The 25,286-nt window shown below is 38.0% G+C and overlaps 1 protein-coding gene across 2 annotated transcripts; it reads left to right on the top strand.

Moving 5' to 3' along the window:
• The first annotated feature begins 265 nt into the window (after nucleotides 1–265).
• fam204a (family with sequence similarity 204 member A) lies at nucleotides 266–16,959 on the top strand. Of its 2 annotated transcripts, none has more exons than XM_086093106.1 (7): nucleotides 266–579; nucleotides 774–864; nucleotides 1,563–1,593; nucleotides 1,723–1,825; nucleotides 3,230–3,319; nucleotides 16,532–16,641; nucleotides 16,833–16,959. In XM_086093106.1, the coding sequence occupies exons 1-7, from the start codon at nucleotides 391–393 to the stop codon at nucleotides 16,882–16,884; spliced, it is 666 nt and encodes a 221-aa protein (XP_085949232.1). In that variant the 5' UTR covers nucleotides 266–390; the 3' UTR covers nucleotides 16,885–16,959. The 2 variants fall into 2 exon arrangements, with proteins under 2 accessions (XP_085949232.1, XP_085949231.1); XM_086093105.1 differs by having other exon boundaries at nucleotides 1,720–1,825.
• The last annotated feature ends 8,327 nt before the right edge of the window (nucleotides 16,960–25,286 follow it).

The raw sequence follows: 25,286 nt of genomic DNA, 5'->3' as shown, positions 1-25,286 counted from the left end.
GCCGTTTTAAATTTATTAACTTTATTCTGAAGAAAACTTTAGCAATATATCTTTAAATGTAGTACCTAACTTAACTACACAGTAGAACTAAAGCTGCAAGTAAACCGACCATTTTCTGTATCATCATCTTCATTATTATTATTATTATTATTATTATTATTATTATTATTATTATTATTGTTCTCAGTAATGCAGGTACGTATGTGATTGGGTATTCAATTCACATGACCAAGTCTCAACCAATTGGTGCGCTTGTTCTCGTGACGTCACCATGTTTACCCGGAAATGTGAGCTTCTACTCGTTGCTTGTGAAAATTGAATTCATCGCAAAAGCGACCCGTTTTATCACTTTCATGGAATAACGTACGTTGTTCGTATTCGTGTATCGGTATGTACAGCGGTCTTCTGCCCAAGGGTTTAACAGAAGACGATCTCAGTCCGGATGAGCAGGAAGAGGAGCATGAGAGGGAAGTCGTGGAAAGAAACGATAGCCCAGTCGTGAAGACTCCCACGGTTGTTGATACTACAAATGAACCCCCGACATGCTGCCTGCCTGGTATATCCCAAGGAACGTGGCAAGTATGTTGTACAAAATATACGAGCTCGTCTTCATCCGCGGTTTGCTGTTGCTTAGTGTAATAATGCAGCTGAGCTGTGAAGGCTGTTAATTGATCACATCCATCGTTACTGCTGGACGTCAAGCTCATAAAAAGTAGATATGATGTACGTCTGAAAGTATAACTCTTGTGAATTTACTGTGCTCTATGTTCAAGAAATTTAATGAGCTACGTAAGAAGAAAGAAGAGACAAAGATGACGAAAAACCTGAGGAAAAATAGAAGAAAAAGACGTCAATGCAAGAAAGGTATTGACAGTTACCTATTGTTCTGTATTTCCTCATAGTGGCCATGTTTTTTATTTATTTATTTATTTATTTTACTGAACTGCAGTGGTGACCAGGCAATGTGTTTGCCATAAGGTGGTTTATTAGGCTAGAGGCCAAATTATGAAATTATATTGATTTATAATATTATGTATTTTCCCTTTGAACTATTAGACTGTAAAACAAACAAAATATTAAAGAGGAAATGGCCAGAACAGACACAGATTGGGCGGAACTAATCTGAAGATGTGTCCCATACCATGAAAATGGATTCACACATCAGAGTGGAGTGTGCAGAGAGGAAACTGGAACACACATTTTTCTGAAGGGAAGAAGGGTTTGGCGTCTATTTGGGGAAAAGCGCTTTTGTTGTTGTTGTGGACGACACACACAATGATTAATTGGCACGTCTTCCAATCGTAGTCCAGGCCACTATTTGAGGAAATGCAATACTTTAGAATCTGTAGACACGCAGCAGCTTAACTAAATATTCCTCACCTACAGTATAATAATGTATTACTTTAACAACATAGACAACTCTATATAGTAGAAATAACATTATGGACACCTTATTGTGTATACATCTGATCAAAAATAACAACAAAGTAATTAGTGCAGAGAAATAGAAACAAATGTGTGTATGTGTTGATGATAACAATGTCTGTTATGTTACCTGACAGGAACAGAGGGCAAAGAGTCAACAGAGACAAGGTACCAAATTGTCCTAATAACATTTCATTTAACATAATGCAAAACAAAAGAATGAGTACTGAATATTATGTTGAAGGTTCGTAAAATGTTGTCGTCCACACCACTGTAACTATAATTTCTTGTCAGCAGAGAGCGTCAGGAGGAGCAGGAGAAGCACTGGGATGGGCTTAAGCAATATTTTGGTGTAAATGATCGATTTCATCCCCCTGCATGTTCCAACCCCCCCGTAAAGGTAATAAAACCCTCTGCCTTCCATCTTATCTGCGAGAGAGGTTTAATGCGGCTAATGTCGTTGCTGTTGGTAACACTGTCACATCCTTTGTGTTTCCATGCCACCGTGTTCTTTCATTGTTTTTATATGATATGACATCTGGATTAGAAAAATCCTCCCGGAAACTCAACCTGACATTGAGTAGAATATTAAGGATTACGTTCAGCTACATTTAGTGATAAGATTAGAGGCACACTCCTTTCTTGTGTGGTTGAGATTAAAGTCAGATGTAGGGTTCTCCTCCACTGTGCAAATCCTCATAAAAATCTACATTTTGCTTAGCAAGAGGAACAAGAGTTTGAGTAAGTACTTATGGAGGCTATGAAAATAGCACATTTTCCTCCAGTATGCCTCCCAAGTCGTGCATTTTTATTTTCAGACGCATTGGAAACTTGCAAATGAAGCAAAATGTGTGCAAGATTAATGAGCATTATAACTGACCCAGAGAATAAAAGCTGCTCTCATTTCAGTTTAAAATGATTGTCGTAATTATTTTGGATATGTTCATATTTCATTAAACGGAGACTGTACTGAATTAGTTTCATTCTGATGGGTGCAACCATGAAAAGATAAAGAAGCTGAATGAATCCAAAACTTTTCACATTTGTATAATGAATCACTCTTCATCCCTCAAATGCATTTTCTCATGATTCATATATAATTTCCATCCATCTTCTACATCGCGTTATCCTCACTAGGGTCGATCCCAGCTGACTTCAGGCAAGAGGCGGTTTACGCCCTGTTCTGGTCGCCAGCCAATCATAATCATATTTAATTGAATTACTTAAAATAATGAATGTCTTAGTTTTGCTTACGGGAGGCAAAATACGGATCTCAGCCAATATTGAGAATTATAGCAAGTTATGGGAAGTGATGATGAGGTGTGAAATGTTTTAAGTAATCAACACTATTTTCCTCATGTGATATATTCTGAGTTGAGGTCCGCAAATGTTTCATCAAAGGGGACACAGTTGTAGCAACCTCCTTCACTTGTATTTTATTTTAATGTGATGATATTTTGGGGCTGAAGAAATCTGGCGGTCTGCTTCCATAGATAGGCTCATCACAGCAGAACTGCCTCGCAATCACAAAGCTCTGCTTCGTCCCGTAATGGAAATTTGTAATTAAAGTGACATTTATGTTTGGTAATCTCCTGTAGCATTTTTAAGATTTCCCCACTAATATCCAATCAAAAAGGTTTTCATTTGTGAGGGGAAATCTACATATTTGTAGTAATGGCAATCATATTAAAAATACGGCCCTGGGGACTTTTGAAGTTACTCTTTGATTTCCCCCCCACTGTACCCTTATTCCCCCCCCCCCCTTCCAAAAAGGCTGATTTTTTTTCTCTCTCTCTTCATGCAGTCCGGCCTAGAAAAGAGCATAGAGAGGGCCATAGCTGAAGGGGACACTGCAAAGGCGGAGGAGATGAGCGACAGACTCGCCACTCGAGAGGTACATTGTGCTGATAAGAGATCTTTGGGGTGCTTGTGCTGTGACAAATCAGGCTAATGGATCCGTGGCCATTTCTGCCGCAAAGACATAGAGGAACATAAACACACCCAGACACCCACCATTCAGTCCTGCAGCCCTTTTCCATTGAGTTAATGGAAAGCCCTCCCCTTAGTTTTGAAGTGCTGCAGTTTTAAAAGACTTTTGGCTCTGCTTTTTAATGAAGGGTACATTGCTTTCAAGCCAACTCTTAAATAATTCCGCAGGTATGAGTTTCATACCTTTGAAGTGTACATGTCCCTAAATGCAGTGCCTGAAGTTTGTAACTTACCGCCTTGGTAGGCATCAAGGATCAAGTGGTTTGAAAGTAATTTAGCATAAAGTGTAGCCCCCGAACATGTAATTGTATTTAAAAAGAAACACAGCAGCTACGGTACTTGGCTTTACCTTCCTTCGCTTTATATTGAGTCTTAAAATTTGAGTTCTTTGTTTGTTGATTTATTTTGCTGACAACATTCAACACAATTACTTGCAAACGTGTAACATTGACAGATGTATGTTGTTGTTGTTGTTTTTTCTCTTTAAAGGTACACAAAAGTTTCATGGTTACCATAACGATGTTATATACAGCCACTCGCTAGTCATTTGTAATAATTAGTTTAATTGAATATGCTCCTTGAAATCATCGTCATCATTAGGTGTGTGTAGGGGTGTGAATTGCCTAGTACCTGGCGATTCGATTCGTATCACGATTCATAGGTCACGATTCGATACCGCTAAATCCCGATACAAATCTATAAATTGATTATTGCGATAAAAAAAAAAACTCTAATTAAGAAAATACAAATCAGTAAACTTGTACATGTACACTGTAAGATTTGTATAAAAAATGATTTATTTATCTGAAAATTCAGGCTTATAACTGAGCCACTGCATTTAACAAACATATTGTTGTTGTTAAAATATTAAGGCTTAATGTTCCATTAATGTGTGAATCCTAACCCTAAGTAAGACGTTTTGTTGAATATGTCCATAAAAAAAATTGATGTTTAAAAATCGATTCGGCCGCATATTGAATCGATTTGAGAATTGCGTGCTGTAATATCGCGATATATTGCCGAATCGATTTTTTCTAACACCGCTAGGTGTGTGTATTTGGAACATTTCAAGTTCCCATCATCATCAGTAATATAGGATAGCATTCGTTTCTTGTAATATTGGGTTCTTGTCACAGTCCTTTTTTCTTTTTCTTTTTCTTTTTTTAATGAGATGAGTCCAATAATTACAGTAAGCGTCATGAATAGGTTTGCTTGAGCAGAAATTCCAAACCCAACCAAACAGTTCTATTTAATTTTACATCAGCAGATTTGTTGATGTAAACAAATATGCATAAGTCGATAATAATAATAATAATAATTATTATTATTATTACATTTTAAGCAAATTGTTTTTCAAATTACATATTTTTTTTTTTTACTGATTTGACGTGAAATTGTGAATATGTTATATCTTAAAATATCAGATTTTATGTTTTATCAGGAAATGTTTTTGAGAAAATCTCATCCTCACATAAACCTTGGGCTCGTAAAATATGGGTCCTGTTGAAAAAAAACTAAATCAAGTTAATTGGTTGAATTTGATATAAAGCAAGTGATATGGGCATTGTATATAGTAGTCCATCATATTGTCATCTAAACTTTGAGAAAACTGGGCAAATTTGAGGACTTAAAGAAAAGCAATTGTGACAGGCACCTGCTCTGTACTTTGAAAAAGCCTCTTAGAGTGCTGGTGAATGGTTTTAGCCTGAGCCGAGGTTCTTGCCTCCCTGGCACCTGCTTTGTGTTTTGCCAGAATGATGATGGGACCTGACAGCAGTCTGGCATCCTCCTTTCCTTGTTTAGCAGTGATAATTTCATTTCCACCAGAGGAGTGAACTGACCAATTAGAATTCATGGGAACTAAGTACTGTTTAATGAGGGAAACTCCTACAGCATTGTTGTGCAGATGGTGTTCACAAACATACAGTTTTTGTTTTTAGCAGCCCTGTTCACTTCTGACAGGGGCTCGGTGACAAATATTTAGAGGATCAATAGTCTCCGGTGTGGCCAGAATCAATTTCAAGGTTATAATTGAGTGGCTCATTTTCTACGCAATGGCTTAGATTTTTTATTTGTTTATGCTCGTAACACCAAGACGAAATTGTAGCACTTGGCAGGCTTTTTTCAGAAACAATATGAACAGGTTTTCCTACCAAAAGATGCAAAAATATTCTGACAGCTGTGAAGAACTAAAGAGGCCTGTTTGTCCCTCGAGGCATTGTTTTGTAAAGAAAATGGTCTGGCGTGTTGATGGCATGATTTATTCTGAGAGAAATGGAAGGAGACAGAAAGCTGGCTGTCAGCGTCACTTTTTTTTATTTGATTTTTTTACTGTTATGAGCTTCATCACATCATTGAATGGTTTTCCTTTATATATTAGTTTCTTTTTTCATTTGAACATTAAAAGTCTGTGGTGAAAGTGGCTTAGAAAGTCATTACCAATGCTGAAATACAATACGTCAATTAGGAATATCACTGGCAAAATGTGTTGTTGATTAGTGCATGATGACAAATGCTGTTTTAGTGTAAGCCAAATAAAAAAAAAAACATCTTATTTGCTATAAATATTAGCCTAAACACGACATTCTGATTAATATTACCTTTGTGGAATATGAATTAAGCAGAAAAATCCACCCGTTTTTAATTCAACTCAGGGTGCAGCCATTTTGCCACTTGCTGCTGACTGAAAATTACATCACAGCGCCAAAGGGCTCAGGTAACGACCGTCACAGCTCACCTGGTTTGGGGTTGGTCACGTGACATTCGCAAGCTTAGCCTTTAGGCACTGTGATGTAATTTTCAGTCAACAGCAAGTGGCAGTACAAGGCAAAATGTCTGCCCCCTGACATTGACAGAAACCGGTGGATTTTTCTGCTTAATTCATATTCCATAAATGCAATATTAATCAGAATACTGTGTTGAAACTAGTAGGAGTGCATAGAACATATTGTGAAGAAAATTTCTCGCTTGACTTCCACTTTAAAATGAAAGTAGTATCCATGTCACAATTTGGTACATTTCATAATATTTCACAAAACTATAGCCCACTATTAGCCAGTCCACATGTGTAGGTGTTATTTACCTATTTATTTATAAAATATTAACCAATCCAAAGTGTTGATTGATTTATTTGATGATGCATTGTTATGGTTGAATAAAATGCCGTTTTTGGGGTCTCCTTAACTCATTCACTGCCACTGCCACGGCTATAGATGTCAAAAATTCATTTAAACTATTTTTATTAGTAAAACATTTTTCCCCACTTTTTTTAACAAGGGTTTTAAAACCTCGATTTTTTTTATTGTATTAGAACAGATATAAAAATTGTGATTAATCGTGAGTTAACTAGTGAAGTCATGCGATTAATTACGATTTACAATTTTTTTAAAATAATCTTTTCTTTAATTTTTTTTTTCGTAAATTAGGGGCATCAGGCGATTAAAATTTGCAATTGTAATTAATCGCATGACTTCACTAGTTAACTCACGATTAATCACAAATTTTATATCTGTTGTAAATGTACCAAAATATTTTTTTCTAGGTTTTCATACTCTTGTTAACAAAAATAGATTTTTTTAAAAATATAAATAGTTCAAATGAATTTTTGACGTCTATAGCCGTCAATGGCAGCAAATGAGTTAAAAGTGATGATTTTGGAGGTATGAAGATTCTGCCCGGCACCAGCGATATAAAAAAAATAATAAAATAAATCATATTTCCTCTTGAGTACCAAATGATCACAAATGTCTTCATGGCTTAGTCAAAGCTCCCTAATGTATTCCTTTAAATTGTTCAAGGCTCTTCTCTCATGAAGATATCTGTAGGTACTTCTCATCACGGTAATACCGCTTCTTAAATACTTCTTCTTAGAAGCAATTGAACACATAAATGTGTGTGTCGGGGAACATAGCCTCTGAATGAGTCCATGTAGCTCAGCACTATATATTCGAAAGTCCAAGTCGTCCAGGTTGGCTGTCTTTTGATAAATGCGCGTGCTTTCCCACTTAGAAGTTTCATGTGGGCTAATTAATTCTGTAATTAGCATAACATTGAGTGACTGACATATTGCGAAGCCGCAAGCTCTGTCAGGGGATGTGATAGCGTCCAGAAAGTCACAATTGACAGATTGATTTTGCAGCTATTTCAGCTAAATGAGGCAAGGCGGGAAGTTGATAACAAATTAGATCTATAAAGCTGCGTGGCCTCGAAGTCAAAAGTGAAGTTAACCCTGCAGGAGGAGGGCTATGTACTATATGACAGACATTTGTCACTATACCGAATGCACTGGTTATATTACGCAGTGTGTGTACTACATACAGTATTTTGTTGCCAATACAGCACCTAAAATTCGGAGACAAAAGAAAAGGACGCTGTACTTACAACGAAAGCATTTTTATGGGGGTATAAACATGGACCATGATATTGAGTTTTGTAAAGCATTTTTAATTAGCAACAAAATCTCAAGTGACTGTTTACAGAAAAGACTCACTATCATCTTTTGTATGAATAAGGAAAATCAAGTCTACATCTTGGAGGGGTTTGTATAATGACCACATCAAAATTGTTTTTAAGATGAAGAAAATGTACTTTGAAAGAGTATTTACTAGATTCAGGGAGATGTTGTAGTTTACACTAGTCCTGGACCCCACATAACAATTGCTAACTCAAACAATACCTGACTTTGGACTCAGCAATATTGTTTCACTAATCAACTCTTTGGTTATTGTGTTTCATTCATCCTTAATAATTACTCACTTTTTTTCCCTTTTGAAATAACAGTGCAAGTGAGGTCTTTTGAAATTGAGGTTGTCCTTTATGTGGAGGAAGTGGGTTTATTTTATGACAAAAGACTGTCACGCCATGTTAGAGTGTAGAGTCTCCCCGTAGCACTCATCTCAACTATTAGAGAGGCATTACTACTTCAAAACAGAAACTCTATTCAGTCTGCCACAATGGGGGGTCTTGGGTTCGTTTCATGACTCCAGGAGCCAATGAATATGAAAACGAAAAAATATATTACATGGCTTCAGAAAGCCTATAATATATAAGATACACTATAGCAGAGGTTGGGCAAAAAAAAAAAAATAAAAAATCAAATAGTTCTGTTGCGGGCCAAATTACATTTTCATCATGCAAACCCTGTTTTCCTGCTAAAAATATCTTATTATCGGTAGGGATGTAAAAATATTGAAAGCTCACGGTTTAGTTTTTATCACGTTACGATAATTATTGCTCTATCGCAAGAAAGCTCACGGTATCGCAGTAAGCTTCACTCACTGTATTGTGGGAAGGTACACGGTCTGTGCATTTTCCCTTAGGCTTATGTGAAAAAGACATCTTCAACTCAAATGAGCACTTCTGTGTCCGTTAGAGGGTGACACGAGAGTGGATTTTCACTCCCGTCCCATCCCACTCCCACAGCAAAAATCACGTCCCAGTCCTGGACAATAGTAAAAAAAACAACAACAATGTCCCATCCCACTCCCGGTGAAAACGACTTCCATCCCACTCCCGTTCCCATTCAGAATTACTCCCACTACCGTACCACTCCCATTATGCATCATGTCATTAAAAAATAAAACAACAACTTAAGTTATTATATATATATATATATATATATATATATATATATATATATACATATATATATAGGGGGTGTGAATGGCCTAGTACCCGGCGATTCGTTTCGTATCACGATTCATAGGTCACGATTCGATTCGATGCCGATTAATCTCGATACGAATCTATAAATTGATTATTGCGATTTTTTTTTAAACTCAAATTTAGAAAATACAAATCAGTAAACTTATACATGTGCACTGTAAGATTTGTATGAAAATGTATTTATCTGAAAATTCAGGCTTATAACTGAGCCACTGCATTTAACAAACAGGTTGCAGTCTGTTTCATGTTTGAACAGCACTGAAATAAAATATTAAGGCTTAATGTTCCATTAATATAACATTCTTCCATGCTTAATGTGTGAATCCTTAACCCTAAGTAAGACGTTTTGTTGAATATTCCCATTAAAAATTGATGTTTAAAAATCGATTCGGCCGCATATTGAATCTATTTGACACCCCTAATATATATACGAAAAGGACTCCATGAGTCAAGTATCCCTTTAAAAAGTCAATGTAACCGGTCGCTATAACATTTCATTTTATAGCATTTGAACATGCCAATATCTCATTACGGCGCAGCTCATCAGTGGACTTTTCTGAAAGGAAAAGCCAGGCTGTCCTTGAAATCTACCCTTTGGAAGGCCACCCTGAATAGCTGGGAAACAATAAGGTTCTGTGGCATTCTGTCAGGGCGTCGTGGCAGCTTAGCTAAAACAAAGAACCAAACTAAGGGTGTTTTGTGATATTAATATCTTCTTTTTTCCCTCCTCCGCACCTTTAGTTTGCGCTCTCTGTATTGTAATCAAAAATAGTAATGAGCAGAACATAAATGGAAGGTTGGCTTTATCAGATTTGGACTTTCTCCTCACCGCCATCAGAGAATTAGGCTGACTGTCCCTGCGCAAAATCCCCCCCCCCCCCCCCCGAGCCACCGTGTGGAGAGTTTAGTCAAACTCTCTTTCTTTGTTCTCTTTCCCTTCATCATAAGCAATTTATCAGTGAATGAACTTTTATTGTATCTCTGGATGACTCACATTAAATTTTCACCCATTAATTTTGAAATGGATTTCAAAAATGGGTACAAAAGCTTTTATCAAATGCCTGGGAATCTCATTTGGATTATTGTATTTCATTAATTACTTGAGAGACAAAGCATACTTTTCAATGTAGATTTGTGTGCTGTTTAATTAATTAGCATGTTTTCTCTTTTAATTAAAGCAATTTTTTAAATTGGAGCCCACAGCAAAACACATATATAATTTGTTTGTAATTATGCCTTAATTGGTGGTAGTGAAAGCTTAGCACCCTTTTTTTTTTTTCTTCCATGATTGCCGTTTATTGCTAGTCACTCTTTAATTATACTGTTTTCTCTAATTAGCTTATAAAACTGTTGATGGCATATTATTCTAAGTGTGAGTTCAAAGCTTGCTAATAAGCCCACCCCACTCAGAAGAGGCAAGATAATGGATTGTGCACAAGCAAGTGAACTTTTTTTGTGTGTCAGTTCCCTAATGATGACACGTCGTTTGTATCTCGAATCAGATTACTTGAAGAGAAAATTGAGACATTGCTGTTCGGCTGTGTCCTCCCTGGAGTTGTTTTTTTTTCTCCTTCCTTTTTGCCTGCCATGTAATTGTGTTTGTCAAAGTGGTGGCAAGATTACAAAAGTTCTTCTGAGGCTGCCCACTGGGGTGTGCATTGGGATTTAGCATTGTGACTGAAATAATGCTGTGTTTCAATTATTCATTCCTATAGTACATATTGTTCACCGTGATTTCAATATTGCTGAATTTAGTAGTGACGTGGTTTTGCAGAGACTACAAACGACATTGTCGCAGCTGGCAGAACTTGCTTGGCTCTTTCCGATTGGTTTATTGACTGTTTGAGAAATATCTAAAAGTTTAGATTATTTTCTGTTTTCTAATGTTTTTTTTCTCAAGACCCAGATTCCTCCAATGTATTTTCATAACATTAACCTATAAATTAGGGATGGACCGATTTTTGGTGGGGCTGATTATTGGCGCCGATATTCAGCATTTTCATAAATATCGGTATCGGTTAAAAAAAAATCACTAGATCACTTTGGGCAACTATTTATTTAAATTCTCTCTCTGCACCTCCTGTTTTTGTTTCAGATTAAAGCAAAGACAAGTGAAAATTTAATATTGCGGATATTTATGAAATTTGAGAAAACTTTATTTACTCTTGAAAACAATAGTGAGCTTTCATTTAACATGTTTTTGTTCTAATTCTAAAACAGGAATGTCCATTGTCTAAGATAAAATAAAAATAAAAACATTTAGCAAACCAGAAAAATTGTTCAATAAAGATATGCTGAAATACATTTCAACAATAATAATGGGAGATAGTTGGAGTTTATTTTCATTTATGTATTTTTTTTAATTTACTTATGTAATATTTATTTACTCATGTATTTATTTATGTATGCATTAATTTTTTTATTTAACACATTTTGACAGCAATATTTTCCCTTTTAGTGAAAGTGAATATCAGCTCCAAATATTTATTAGCCTCCTTGACAACAAACAATCGGTATGGGTATCAGCCCGTGGGGGGGGGGGGGGCGTACGGGCGAACATATCGGTCTATCTCTAATATAAATTGATAATGATTATGACATTGCAACAAATGTGATGGATAAAACCTTTGCTCAGAAAATGTGTGCCTGTTTGACAATCATAGTTAAGAGAATTTTGGTCTGACAATTAGCAGTAATAAAATTAAAAAATGTGTATTCTAGTTTGTCTCCTGATGAAATATTCATTGTGAGAATTTGTGAATACACTGACCATTTTAATGATTTCTCACCAAAAATGATCAACCATGATTCCTCAAGGTAGGAATCAATTACATTCTGTAAATGTCTGCCAATGTTTATATTCTACAACCTTTTTAGGAACTCACAATGTCCCATTACTTGATGAGCTATTTCTCGAACAGGCCCACGGGCTACTCATGTGGTCCTTGGGGGTGCTACCTGGTGGTGGCGGGCGCATATGTTGGTGACCCTTGCTCATTTGATGATTCAGATTATTTACTCTGACTTGGGTTGTCCTTTTGTTGGATTTGAAACTGGTTGCGTGCTTAGTTTATTTCAGCCTGCCGGATGGCATGGGGTCTCTGTCTTTTCCAAGGCGATATGGGTGGCGTCCATTGATCTCTTCGTCCTTTGACCTTTCCCGATGTTGCTGCAACAAAACACGCTTTCTTCGCCTCCTGCCTCAGTTTTACGAATTGATGCTGGAGTAACGCATACACACACACACTGCCTAATCTGATATTCATTCCTTTCTTATATGGCCCTTCTTGCCAAGGTTGACTAAGGCCACATTATTTAGGCATTAAGGTAGTGTGATAAGGGAATTAGGCTGGTCATTAATCGTTTACACGTCAAATGCAGCAGAGCAGCTCGGGGAGGTGATTTAGTGAGGCAAAGCCATATAGCCCTTGTTAATCCACCTCTCACACGTTTTAATTGGAAGAGTCTTCCTGGATAGGAAATTTATGAATGGCTTTAAGGCAATTTCGCCCTTAAAGCCATCATTTATTTGATATTGTTAAAAGAAGCTTTAACACTTTATCCACACGGAGACGCGATTTTTGTCTTTAATTGAGGCATTGTGTTTGGTAGCTGTTTGATTGGGACTGTTTAGAGAGCCTTACCACTTTTTATTGCTGTTGTGTAAAATGCAGTGCAGCAGGCAGCTATGTTTATTTATTTATTTTTTAATCGCATTGGGGTTCCATGTTTGGGCCTCCATTTGAATCTCCATGACGACCCAAACTTGAATGAATCAGTACTATTGACTTAACCCTCGTCGTGGCCTTAAGCTGCAGTGGCCGCATTGACTACAATGATGTTTTTTTCTTCTTTATTTGCATTCAAATCTACCAAAGGTCAGAGTATTAATCCTCAAAATAAACCTTATTTTTAACAGGCCTGTGCACAGGACACACAAGAGAGCGAGAGAGAGAGAGAAACTACAGAACAGGAAAATGAGGATGACAGGCACTTAATCATATATTAATATGCATGGCAGTGGGAAGAACTACCTCTTAGGGCCACATAAACATAGACTGCAGGAGGTTTCTTGCCTCGTGCCTTTGTCCCAGCTTTGTACTTCCATTCTTATTTGCACTAGCTTCTAATGTGAGAGGATTTGGCACTAAGATACATGGGGGGGAGGCAAACACTGAAAAAAAAAAAAATCCCGAAAAGTGGATCAAAAAAAAAGTAAATGAAAAATAATGTCATATTACAGAAAACATGAGAGGCTAATTTGTGCCGACTTTTTGCTAATTTTGTTCTCGCCACAGAAAGAGGAGCCGTCACCTGCTCGGCGCCACAGCGCTGACAGTGCCAGTGATCCATGAAATAAGCTGCCGCTGGCTTTGTTCAGATAAGAATGAACAAATCTGCACAATGTACTGCTCTCGGAATCTCATTTTCATACTTGCATGCAGGCTGAAGGAAATAAGCTGTTTGCAGGCTTGATTAATCAGACATTTGAGGTTTTTTTTTTTTGTTTCTTTGATCTGTTCCGTCTCCTAGGTAACTTGGTTGACATTAATGTTGAACGTCAGCTAAGACAATCATGAGACAAAAGTGATTACAAATAAAAATGGCCAACCTTTATTTTTTATTTGACTTTATAAGGTATATTATAAAATGGAAATGATGAGTATGGGAGTGTGTCTAATTTTGGTTTTGCAAAATGGTCCAACAGAGAACAGGTGATTTTCTAAATAGAAAATAGAAGAAAAAAAAAAGTGCCTGTACGTGAAGCCACTTAGTGTCATGCTGATCCATTTGATTGTGCCCCCAACAATAAGCCCTCATATGAGAGGCCTCCTAGTTGACGTTGGATTTGTCAATACCGTAATTTAATAAACGTGTTTGTGTGTGTGTGTGTATAATCTCGCCGCCGCATCGCAGCCACTCAGAAGCAATCGACACCAATCCAACAAAGAGCAAGGAAAAGCCCCCCCGTGCGCTATCATCGGCTTGCAAAACTTACTGCAAATGCAGACTCGGTTGCCCGTTGTAAGGTCTCTGCAACATGATTTGAAGAATTCTAAAAGCTAGAAAATGGCAAAGGACTGTCATCGTATGTACGCTTCAGGTTATACCGACATTTTCACAAATCTTGTAGTGGCTGTAAAGATGAGCGCCTTGAGGGGCCCTGCCACAGCCCGGCACTCGCAGCCAGCCGGAGCCCTTATCTTAAATCCAAGCAAAGTACCATTAATCTTTTTGAAAGACCTTTATGGCTTTTAATGTATCCCAAATTAGAACATTTTACACCCTTGGTTCCTGAAATATAGTGATAAAAAGCCTTTAGAGTTTAATTTTTCCTGCCTGCTCGCTCTGACCTGCTTAATCCCAGCATGCATTAGGAGATATTTTAGTTTCAGTCTTTCTAATAAAGTTTATCCCACTTAATTATAATTGAAACATTTTTTTTTATTTTCAAGTGGTGCAGCGGTGGCACATTTCTTCATTACCTCAAGACTTTCTTCCCCTTTTGATTGTGCTGTGACTATTACAGAGAATTACCCCGACGTTTGGCGAAATTGTTCCAAGTTGTTTATCGAAGTTTGCCTCTGCTTGAATAATAAACCTATCTCAGGAGTGACAGCGGAGGCAGGATTTGCGCTTTGTTTCCCGTGCTTCTGTGTGACTGGGGTTATTGGGATTATTCTGCTTCACAATACATTCGCGTCCTCCCTGGGATTTGAATGTTTGCCTCTTGCTGTCACGGTCCTTCCCTTCACTACTGTTTTCAGGGACTGCCTGCAGCATTTCAAACAGAAAACGTCGCCACTTGTGCTGATTTATTGTTGACAGTTTTTCCACAACAGATACTTTAAATGTGTCTTTCTGACTCGTTAAGGAGTCTTTTAGTGAAATTGACATCCAGACTGAGCACTGTTGCGATGTCTTGTGTCTTTTTTTGGATCATAGTGTTGATGCTAATCACATTCTCGATCAGTTTCTTCAAGGGACGTCATAGCCATTTTTTTTAATTGATGTTATTTTTTTGGGTCCTGCTTCCGTTGGGCCATAAGGCGACCCCGCTGCTTGCACTAACATGGCTGTGAACAAACTGAATGTAGTTTACAAACGCACAGTTCACAACTTAATGTCACTATAGTTAGCGACTTTTGTTCAACTATTTCCATTAGTTTAACATTTGTTTCCCTCTTTTGTTAACACGAGTATGAAAAGCTAGAATTTTTTTTATTGCACATTTAGAACAGTTATTAAATTTGTGATTAATCGTGACTAGTAAAGTCATGCGGTTAATTACGATTTAAATTTTAATCACCTGCCGCCCCAAATTTTTAATAATCTTTTATTTAATTTTTTTATTCATTCACTGCCAATGACGGCTATAAACTTACAATTCATTTGAAATATTTCTATTAGATAATTTTTTTCCACTTTTGTTAACAAGAGTATAAAAACCTAGAAAATGTTTTCATTGTACATTTAGAACAGATATCAAATTTGCGATTAATCGTGAGTTAACTAGTGAAGTCATACGATTAATTACAATTAAAAACTATTTTTGCCTGTCGCCCCTAATTTGTAATCATCTTTTTAAAAAAATAAAGAATTTATAGCAGTGAATGAGTTAACATGCGTTTATTTTTTCAAGGTTTTCTCATCTATTTTAAGCGCAAGCAATAAATGAATCTGTGTTGCAATAAACAGTATGTGTATTATACGTAAATGTTTTGATCTGATTAGTTACGTTTACACACATATAAATGCAAATAAACCATGAATTAGAGACAAGACAGTTTATTAGTGTTTACAAATAGTGTTCATGAATCATTTTTCCGCGATAATGCAATCAAATCTGTAGCTTTATCATAAACCTTCGTTTCATGAAACAAAGATATGTAAACATTTGAACTGTACTTCATAAGCACTGAACTTATCGAGGAAGTAATGTTGGGGGAAAACTAATTTGGCTACCTCGGTTTGGTCGACACAAAGATTTCTGCCTCGAAACTGTAAATTATAACTTTAAAACCATATTTGTGGAACCATTGTTGGCCACTTCGGTGTTGATTTGCATGCTCAAGTTTATATGCACTGCAAAGCAGAACAGGCGGCACTTAGAGATGGAAACATGGTAATGCGGACGCGTGATCATGAGCGAGCCATCCTTTCGGTGGACGCTTGCTGCTAGAGCAGAGGTTCTTAACCTTGTTGGAGATCCCGAGCCCCACCATTTTCCTCTGCACATTCACCGAATCCTTCTTTATTCTTCTGTTACTGCATTCTGCGTGGATGCCGTATGTGAGAATGCTGTGTGAATGTTGAACCCTGCTGCGGTGTTGGAGGAGGCAGCAAGAGACCGTGACAAGAAAGCGCCCTGACGCATCAGTCAGACAGCTTTTATTTTATGCCTCAGACTAATTTCCATTCTCCAACGGGCCTCTCCTCTGTCTCTAAATAGCTGGCTGTGAAAATCGCCGAAGCCACTGATTGCCGTGACTTTGTGCAGCGCAAACAGGAAGAGGACGCTTTGAGGGCAGCGAAGAAAAGGAAGAAGCAAATAGCTTGGGGGTACGATGTCTCTGTCCTCATGTTTTTGTGTCTGCCATCCCATCTTCCATGGTGTCAAGTACAGTTAAGATGGAGTTGCTGAAGTCTGGATACTTTGACTCATTAGTCATTCTCAGATGAAAGCTGACAGTTTCAATGAATGTGTCAAGGGTTCAGTAATGCAGTGTTTTTTTCCTTTCCGTTTTTTTCAGGTTCGAGGCAAAAAAACGCTGGGAAACCAAAAGCAACATGGGCTACATGTGACCAAGATGGAAGGAAAAGGAAGAATTTTTTTTATTATGTTAATTGAATAAAACTCTGTTTCTTATGGCAAATTGATATGGTTTAGTTTTATGTTTTTGCACAGTTAAAAGAATTAACACCCGCAAGAGTGCGTTGGCTGAGGGCGGAATAGAAAATCCATCTAAAAGCGAGAAAAAAAAATGGCACATTCAAATTAATTCCCTAGGCGTCCATTGGAGTCGGCATTGTGTTAGTTTTCCATTACATTTCAGTGATTTGAGCGTTGTGGCCTTCAAATTAAATCTGCTGTACATTACTGGATGATGCGTTTATTTATTGCTGTAAAGTGGGTTAATCATGAAGGCGCTCCTTTCTTCTCCCGGGGAAAAGAAAGGAAAGATTAGGCCCCTAATGCAATGTACAGGATAATGTGCGATCGGATTTGTGTGAAGAAAATGAAATTTGCCTGCTGTAAATTGTTGTTAGCTAACATAAACTGCAAGTTGAGAGAGCGGCTGAGCGAGGGGGGGGGGGGGGGGGGCACCAGAGACATGAAACGGAGGCTTTGCTTTGCTGTTGGCCGTCTCCCATGCTGGGAGACATACTATTGTTTCTGCATCTGAACAACAGGCACGCGTGTCTTGAAGCCTCCACTCGGCACTCTTTGTGTGATGAGCGCTCTTCAGCATGTTAACCAGTCGAAAACTCTGTGACTTTGATCTTACTCACCCCCCTCCCCCCCCGCTTCTGCCTATGAAGCTGCTTTTAAATGATCATTCCGATTCTTGCAACTGTTCATTCTAAACAGCTTTGGAATGATGATTACTTGTATTCATAATGCTTATGTAGTTATTTTTCTAACTATGGGACATAATTGCTTGCTTTAAGGTAACGGAAAAAAATATATATTCCTCTATGTGATTGGTATTCAACATATTTGGGCGTTGTGCTGTGTTCGCTGAATCAGTATGAGAGGTTAGGAACAAAACATCAGCAATTTTGTGCCCATTTTTGATGATACATCAGATCTCTAGAACAGAATTATGCTGAATCGATTGTAGTGAATCGCACGAATTTTGTGTGTGGGTGCGATGCTGTGAATTGCTTAGAATGTGTGCTAATTAAACTATTAATTATCTCTGTAATGAGACGTGTGCCAAAACTCTGTTAAGCACATCAAAGTACAACAAGGGATTTTCTACACTTTGAAGACTGCAAAAAAAAAACATCTTGACTGAGAAGTGAAGAAACTGAGATTTTCCATTAACAGAGCCGCAGAAAGCTAATTTTTACAGACTTCAAAAGTTGTGGAAGACTTTGGTTATTGTAACAGAGTAGTTTGTTGCATAGATCACAACAAGCTCTTAAAGTAGCAGAGTGGAAATGTTTATTTTATGAATTTTGTGCCCAGACTTGAAGATAGACTGGCTGTATTTCCATCAGGCAGGTAAATAACCCGTTGGTTCTCCAGCCCCGTCTGGCACCAAAATAACCTTATTGTAGCCACCTCCTTTTTCACATTTTTAAGTATTGTTGTAAAATAATATGCTGTAGGTATTCTATTCGCTGCTTTGCAACGGCTGTCTGGATCTAGAAATAGCTTTTTTTGTTGTTGTTGGAAAGCTTATGATAGGACACGGCATTTTTGATTGGCTGTTGCATCTGCGACATTGCAGCACCATTGGCTGAAGGTCAGCCACTCCAAAAACGGCAAAAAGTGGTACAGTAAACTGGTGAAAAATGCTGCGTCTCTGCCAGTAGATCTATATATTATATATCTAGATATATTTATATTTGTTTATAATTGGGGGGGGGGGGAAATCATCAAAACTAGCTAACTAGATAGTATTCAAAGCAATATGTTGCCAGTGAATATGACAAGCGCTGATTCAAGAACAGCATGCCGCCCTATCCATAGCATCACCCGTTATTAATCTCTTTGAACACAAGATAATGCCTTGAGCAGAGATGATTCTGCTTTTAAGCTGGAAAATCCACTTCCCCCCCTTGTCATTTGGAGGAGCTGTTTTCAATAGTCTGTAACTGGAGGCCAATCTTAGCCCCTGACCTAGGCTGATTTGTTGGGAAACACGGAGACAAATTCCTTGGGCACATGTCGAACGTCTTCGAGGAAAACTGTTTGTTGTGCGGATCGGGGGGAAAAGAAAACAACAACAATCCCATTAAATGGTTGGGAGGCTTCTCTGGTATGAAAGGGGAACATATGTTGGTGATAATAAGACATCGGCGCTATCGCTTGCTGCTATCAGCAGGTAGAATAGGATTAACTCGTAGGGAAGATCTCAAAGATATTGTTGGTTCTCCAAACACCTCACACAAAGTAGAGCAAGTGTTCGTGCATTAGGAAACTTTCAAGAAAAAAAAAAACACATTACAGTTTTATGTAGCATCATACGTGCTTTGTCAGGATAGAGTTTAGCCGCAATTAACCCATGAAAGAGGCAACAAAAACCTTGTTCTGTTAATGAAAAATATACTATATTTGCTAGATTTTTATATATCGATATTATTACACATATCCTTGATCTTGTAAATGCAAATAGCAAAGAATGACTTCGGAAGTGTACAATCCCATTTCGTCGGGCAATTTAAAAATGCATCAAACTAATCAGAAGCTTCATCATGCACCAAACAATGACCCAAAACACACAGCGTACAACAAAGGACTTGGTCAGGTAGGAAACGTGGATTGGATGTCTTGGACTAGCAAACTCAGTCACCAGACCTTAACCCAATAGAGCATGCATTTACCTCCTGAAGAGGAGGCTGAAGGGAGAAACCTCCCGAAACAAACAACTGAAAGAGGCCATAGTAAAGCTTTTCAAATGATTGAAGCATCCAATAGTGGATGGGTTCAAACAAAAGGTGCTCTGTCTTGAGTTGTTTAACACATCTGGATGTAAATAACATGAAATAAAAGCTGGAATTCAGAACTTATGTCTCACTCATCTTTTGATCTGAAACCCAAAAGTCCTCAGTATACAACCAAAACAAAGGAATTGACCTTGCCGTTTCCATTCTTTTGGAGGCGACTGTACATGTATTTATTGTTTGCCCTTATCTATCAAAGACGTGATTGGTGCTTTCAGCTACATTTTGCATGCCATATACCACATTAGATTCCTTCTCCTGCCGATAGCCTGTTGGGAGGAGTGACAAACTGTGCGGATGTTGACATACTCAGCTGATTTAATGACCTGTTTAATTCTGGCACGTCTGCAGCTCTCAAATGTTTTGCAGGTTTAATTAGCGTAATCACCGCTCGAGAAAAAGGCCACAGGGTTGTTTAATGGGTCATGTTTGTCAAGATGCACAGAATTATAACACAAAAGACGTGTCATTCATGCAGTGCAGCAGTCTTCCAGTAATTACGGGTGTCACAATTGATAATTACAGAAAGGATTGGTTCATGTGAAAGCCAAAAGGAACCTCTGCTGCGAGGAAATTAGTTTGGCAGTGTTTTGTATGAACAATATGCCTTGTGCCATGGTAAACACTTATACCTCACTGGTAACTATGCAATATTTATAGACTAGTTTTGACGTATTTTCTATAATGGTTTAAAGTGGAAGTCAACCTTAAACATATCTTGACAATAATATGTTATATTGTGAGCTCACTAGTCTAAACATGACATTCTGATTAATATTACATTTGTGGAATATGAGTTATAAAGCAAAATACAGCCATTTTTATCCATCTCAGGGGGCGGCCATTTTGCCACTTGCGGTCGACTGAAGATGACATCACAGTTGCGCCGGGCTCAGGCAACGACCAATCACAGCTCAGACCTGAGCAACACTGGATAAAAACCACTGACTGATCTGAATATATGACTGGATAGCCGATACCCCATACGCGCCTGTGCAAGCCGATGAAGCGACAGGGCGGCCATCTTGCTCCTCCCATCTCGCGAGCAGACTACTGTATGAACTATGCGGTATACGTACAGATTAGACATATACAGCTCGGAGGCGGGGCAGGGAAGGGGTGGGAGTCACTATTTTTTAACAAGTAAAAATTAATAAAAACAAATTAACAAGTGAACGGTATGTGCTACTTTGAAGACCCCTTTTTTTCTTTTATCGCTCAGCTATTTGAACCCCAATATTAGATTTGGCAGAGGCATCTTTTGTTGAATTACAGTTATAATTCTTTAATAAATAAATAAAATACAAGTTTCCAACTGTAAACATAATTAAGCATTTAATTTATACATGGATTTAAGGCAAGTTGTAAAATGTCTGAAGTCCTCTTTAAAACATCATAAATCATGCGTTTTCTACTAAGTACTGTCTCAAATGTTCTCCAATTTGGATACTGTCAATGTATAGGATCGTATGCCGAAAAATGTTTCTTGGGAGGAGCAATATGGCGGCCTCGCGGCTATCCAGTCATTAATTCAGGTCAGTGATAAAAAGAGCTAGATTTTGCTGCTTAACTGATATTCCACTAACGCAATATGAACCAGAATACCATAGTGGGGCTGCATAGAACATATTATTACTTATAATTATTACTTTAACTCCATATAAAAGCATCATTACGTGTCATTTTGCTGTTTGGCTGTTGCATGGTCAAGTGAAGTTAGGGCTCAAAATTTAAATCATAAAGTACAGAACAGAGTATGATTCACTTTCCCTCAAACTGTGAGATCTAGGCCAAACTAAACATGTACTTGATCTATAATTAAAAAAAACTATAGTTTACTCAGTGAGTTACTTATACATCCTCTTGATTGCCTTTGTTGGAAATTGCTTGGAAAGCATCTGTTTTATCATTTAGTATAACTTAAGGAAATGGAAGAAATTAGAATGAACTTTTAATTAATTCTTTCCTTTGCTCTCATGAACTAAAAACACTTCAATGACCAAATATGCTGAGCATGCACCATTATGCATTCATCTTCTATGCGCAAACCACATATTGCCATTCATCTGCATGAATGATTAAATAAGTGAATTCATGTTTCATTTTTTCTTTATAGAACAATTTAACAGTTCCAACAGTGGTAATCACATCTTAAGAAGTGCCACAAAGCTGAATAGTACTTTGGTCCAACCTCTCTTCTTCATCGCTGTGCGTATGCTAAACATTACACGTCTTGACCCCAAATTAGCGTCACGTTGCACAACATTTTAGATGGACATGTAGCATGGTTGCATTAAAGTATGCTCCAGTGCCAAGTATAATGCGTTCACAATGTCACAATGCCCTTTCTCATGGGTTCTCCATTAGCCTGGACACTGAAGGAGATTGTCAAGATGTGTGAAGCAAGTCACATTTGGATTTAATAAATTAAAAAAAAAAAGCTAGTTATAAAATACAATTCATACAAAACTTATTTTTCCACTATTGTTATTAGTTATATGCATTTGTGTAGATACTTGCAATGTATTTGTATAAACTCAAGTATTTTCTTTTATAAATGAGTTTCTTATTATTTATGGGAAACAGTTATATTTCATCCTTGTTTTGTGGAATAACTTAAATTTATCAGTTTATTTGTTTTTGACACAATTATGAAATTATGCTCTTAATACGAATGAGAAAGAGACCATTTGCTGGTGTAACATTTCCTTGATTTATCCCTGGAAAGACTAGCTCATGTGGTAATGTGTTGCTGAGTGCCAAAATGAAGAACACTTGCCTACTGTTTAGCCGGCAATTATACGGTGGCGCCTTAATTAAAAGGTGGAAGAAACTCGTTATTTCTGTTTTGATACTGATAATTCTTAACGGACATAACAGTGGCACTGTGGTCCTTTGTAAGCTCTTGCGCTGCCTTGGTCGTGGCTCGTCTGACTCGCAGGCCAGTTGAGCGAGGAACTAATTTGTGTCCAAACCCCAAGGAACTCCAAACTCTTCCAAGTAATTCCCTTCTTTCAGACTTAGAACGTTGCGTCGACACAAACAATGGCAGCGCTTTGTAAAAGTGATGCTAAAACCTCTGCCAAGTATAATTCATCATTTGAATGACAATAGACCACTTAGCACTGCTTAAATTATGTCTGTGTTCTCTCGCCACCACTTCACTGTCTTAGCCTTGTGACAGTGGACCGTCATTAAAGTCGACGGGTTATGTGGCGCTCTCTTATCTCGGACTCAGTCCTCTGAGTTTACTTAAGACAGAAACTGCTCAGACATGGATTTCGCCGCCACTCGCAGTCATCTAGGTCATAACTATGTTTAAGTTGTACATTAGGACCAAAATGTGAAAATAACAATGCATAAGCGGTGTCATAATTTGACCTTTAAAATAACATACAGTAATTTGGATTCTAATGAAGAGAATACTGCCATGACATTGACAGACTTAGGATCCATATTTATTTATTTGGTTATTTTTAGCTCATCTTTCCTCTCACATAAGTTATCAGTCTTTTGTGGCCTTATCTAGTACACTCTAATTTCAATTTTAATATCAGAGACAGAATGTGACTGATGATGTGTCAATCATTTGCCGTGCACTCTCGGGCACACTCTAGTGTGCATATCGATTCAGGTTTTGCTCAAGAATTTTCACTGTAAGAAATATACACAATTGGTAACAATTCTACCTTGTCATTTGTCATTTTGGATTTTTAATTGATTATACTGTACAATCATGAAAAATAAAACTTCAACTGATAACATTTAGTGCCATGCTAGCAACATAGCAGCCATGGTTAAGGTCGGGTTGTTTACATTGCTAATGCTAGTGTAGTATTGCTAGCACTGCTTTGCTGAAGCTAGATAAAGTATGTGTTTTCTGTGACTGTTTATCACAACGACACACTTTCATAATCACATGCTGTAATGAATGGCCATGTTTGAGAATTGCTTGTGTACGTCAGAGAGGGGTGAAACTCATCAGAGGCTCAAGTGAGTGAGATTAGTGAAGTAAGCCTAAATTCAAATCTTGCTAGCAGTTTAACTGCAAACTCCCCCTTTAAGGGCTGGCTGGCTCACAATTTAAAAAGGAAGTCTTACAGTAATTGATGCCCCTACCTGCTTGTTTAGAATGACTGTACAAATGTGCGCCCCAACTTGAGAAACTTTGGTGTTGATTTGGCCTGGCTTTTTGACACAATGTAGGCTATCCAGATGCTACATTTTCCATCTCAGAAATATTTCTAAATTTAGGTTCTGGCTATCATTCAGAACTACAAATTACCATTCGTAACCCTTTTTGGCCACTCGTATAGATGTTTTTTTTTTGCACCATTTGTTTTCATTATCATTTTGACACGTTAGTCACCTAATATGGTTCCTTTCCCTATTAAAAAAAACAAAACAAAGAACTATTCGTTTTGCCAGTTCCTTAATTAACACAATGTTTATAAAGTAATGTGCCGTCTAATGTTTAACATATGGCAGAAACACAGAAGTTTTACACTAACTGCTTGCAAGACTAATTACCTTGTCTGTGTTTTGATGTCTTCAGTATCAAATTATTGTCTTTTTTTTCAGAATGTTGCGCTATAGCTATTGTCCAGATGTATCTGTCTGTCCTGCTTCCAACCGGTCATGTGAATATTTAGAGGCCTTTACAGTTCAATTGTGTTTTTGACAATGTAAGTGTAACTGGCCAAGATGAACTGGAAGGGCACTCGGATGGTTACTGTGAAAGCCTGTTGCGCTATTTCGTAATTTCATTGTTGTGGGATGACACCCAAGTACCCGAATCTCAAAACTGGGAAGTAGACGTCTTAACCGCTAGACCACTGTCCATCCATCCATCCATCCATCATCTACCGCTTATCCGGGGTCGGGTCGTGGGGCAGCAGCTTTAGCAGGGAAGCGCAGACTTCCCTCTCCCCAGCCACTTCAGCCAGCTCCTCCGACGGGATCCCAAGGCGTTCCCAGGCCAGCCGAGAGACATAGACTCTCTAGCGTGTCCTGGGTCATCCCCGGGGCCTCCCACCGGTGGAACATGCCCGGAGGCGTCCAGGAGGCATCCGAACCAGATGCCCGAGCCACCTCAACTGGTTCCTCTCAACGCGGAGGAGTAGCAGCTCGGCACTGAGTCCCTCCCGGATGACCGAGCTTCTCACCCTATCTCTAAGGGAGAGCCTGCGGAGGAAACTCATTTTGGCCGCTTGTATCCGGGATCAGACCACTGTGTTGTCCCCAAACCAACCAACAGGAGGGAAATTTGAGTTTTGACCCCGATTTGACCCAACAAAGTATCATTGCTGACAAGCTGGCAGGTACTGTGCAGCTTTTTAGCCCTTCGTTGACGTCTTGTTCTCTATACAGTGATAACTACCATAATGAGATTTGCCATTAAAAAAAGAAAAGAATGAAAAAAAAACCCGACCATCTGCATAGCTCACTATGGTAAAAGGCTGAACGCTATCACACTGGAATTCAATCACTGAATTATAGTCTCTTTGTGTGTGTAGGTCTAGTGAGTACCT

This window comes from Leptonotus elevatus, chromosome 13 (assembly GCF_054856555.1).
Source record: "Leptonotus elevatus isolate MCC_2025b chromosome 13, RoL_Lele_1.0, whole genome shotgun sequence".
NCBI classification, from domain to species: Eukaryota; Metazoa; Chordata; class Actinopteri; order Syngnathiformes; family Syngnathidae; genus Leptonotus; species Leptonotus elevatus.
Note: the sequence above shows the minus strand (reverse complement) of the source record. Positions and strands in the feature narration are given on the sequence as shown.

Coding starts and splice junctions, on each gene's coding strand:
- fam204a (XM_086093105.1), top strand. CDS start 391: ATGTACAGCGGTCTTCTGCCCAAGGGTTTAACAGAAGACGATCTCAGT. Junction 865..1,562: donor AAGACGTCAATGCAAGAAAG/GTATTGACAGTT, acceptor GTTACCTGACAG/GAACAGAGGGCAAAGAGTCA. Junction 3,320..16,531: donor ACAGACTCGCCACTCGAGAG/GTACATTGTGCT, acceptor GTCTCTAAATAG/CTGGCTGTGAAAATCGCCGA.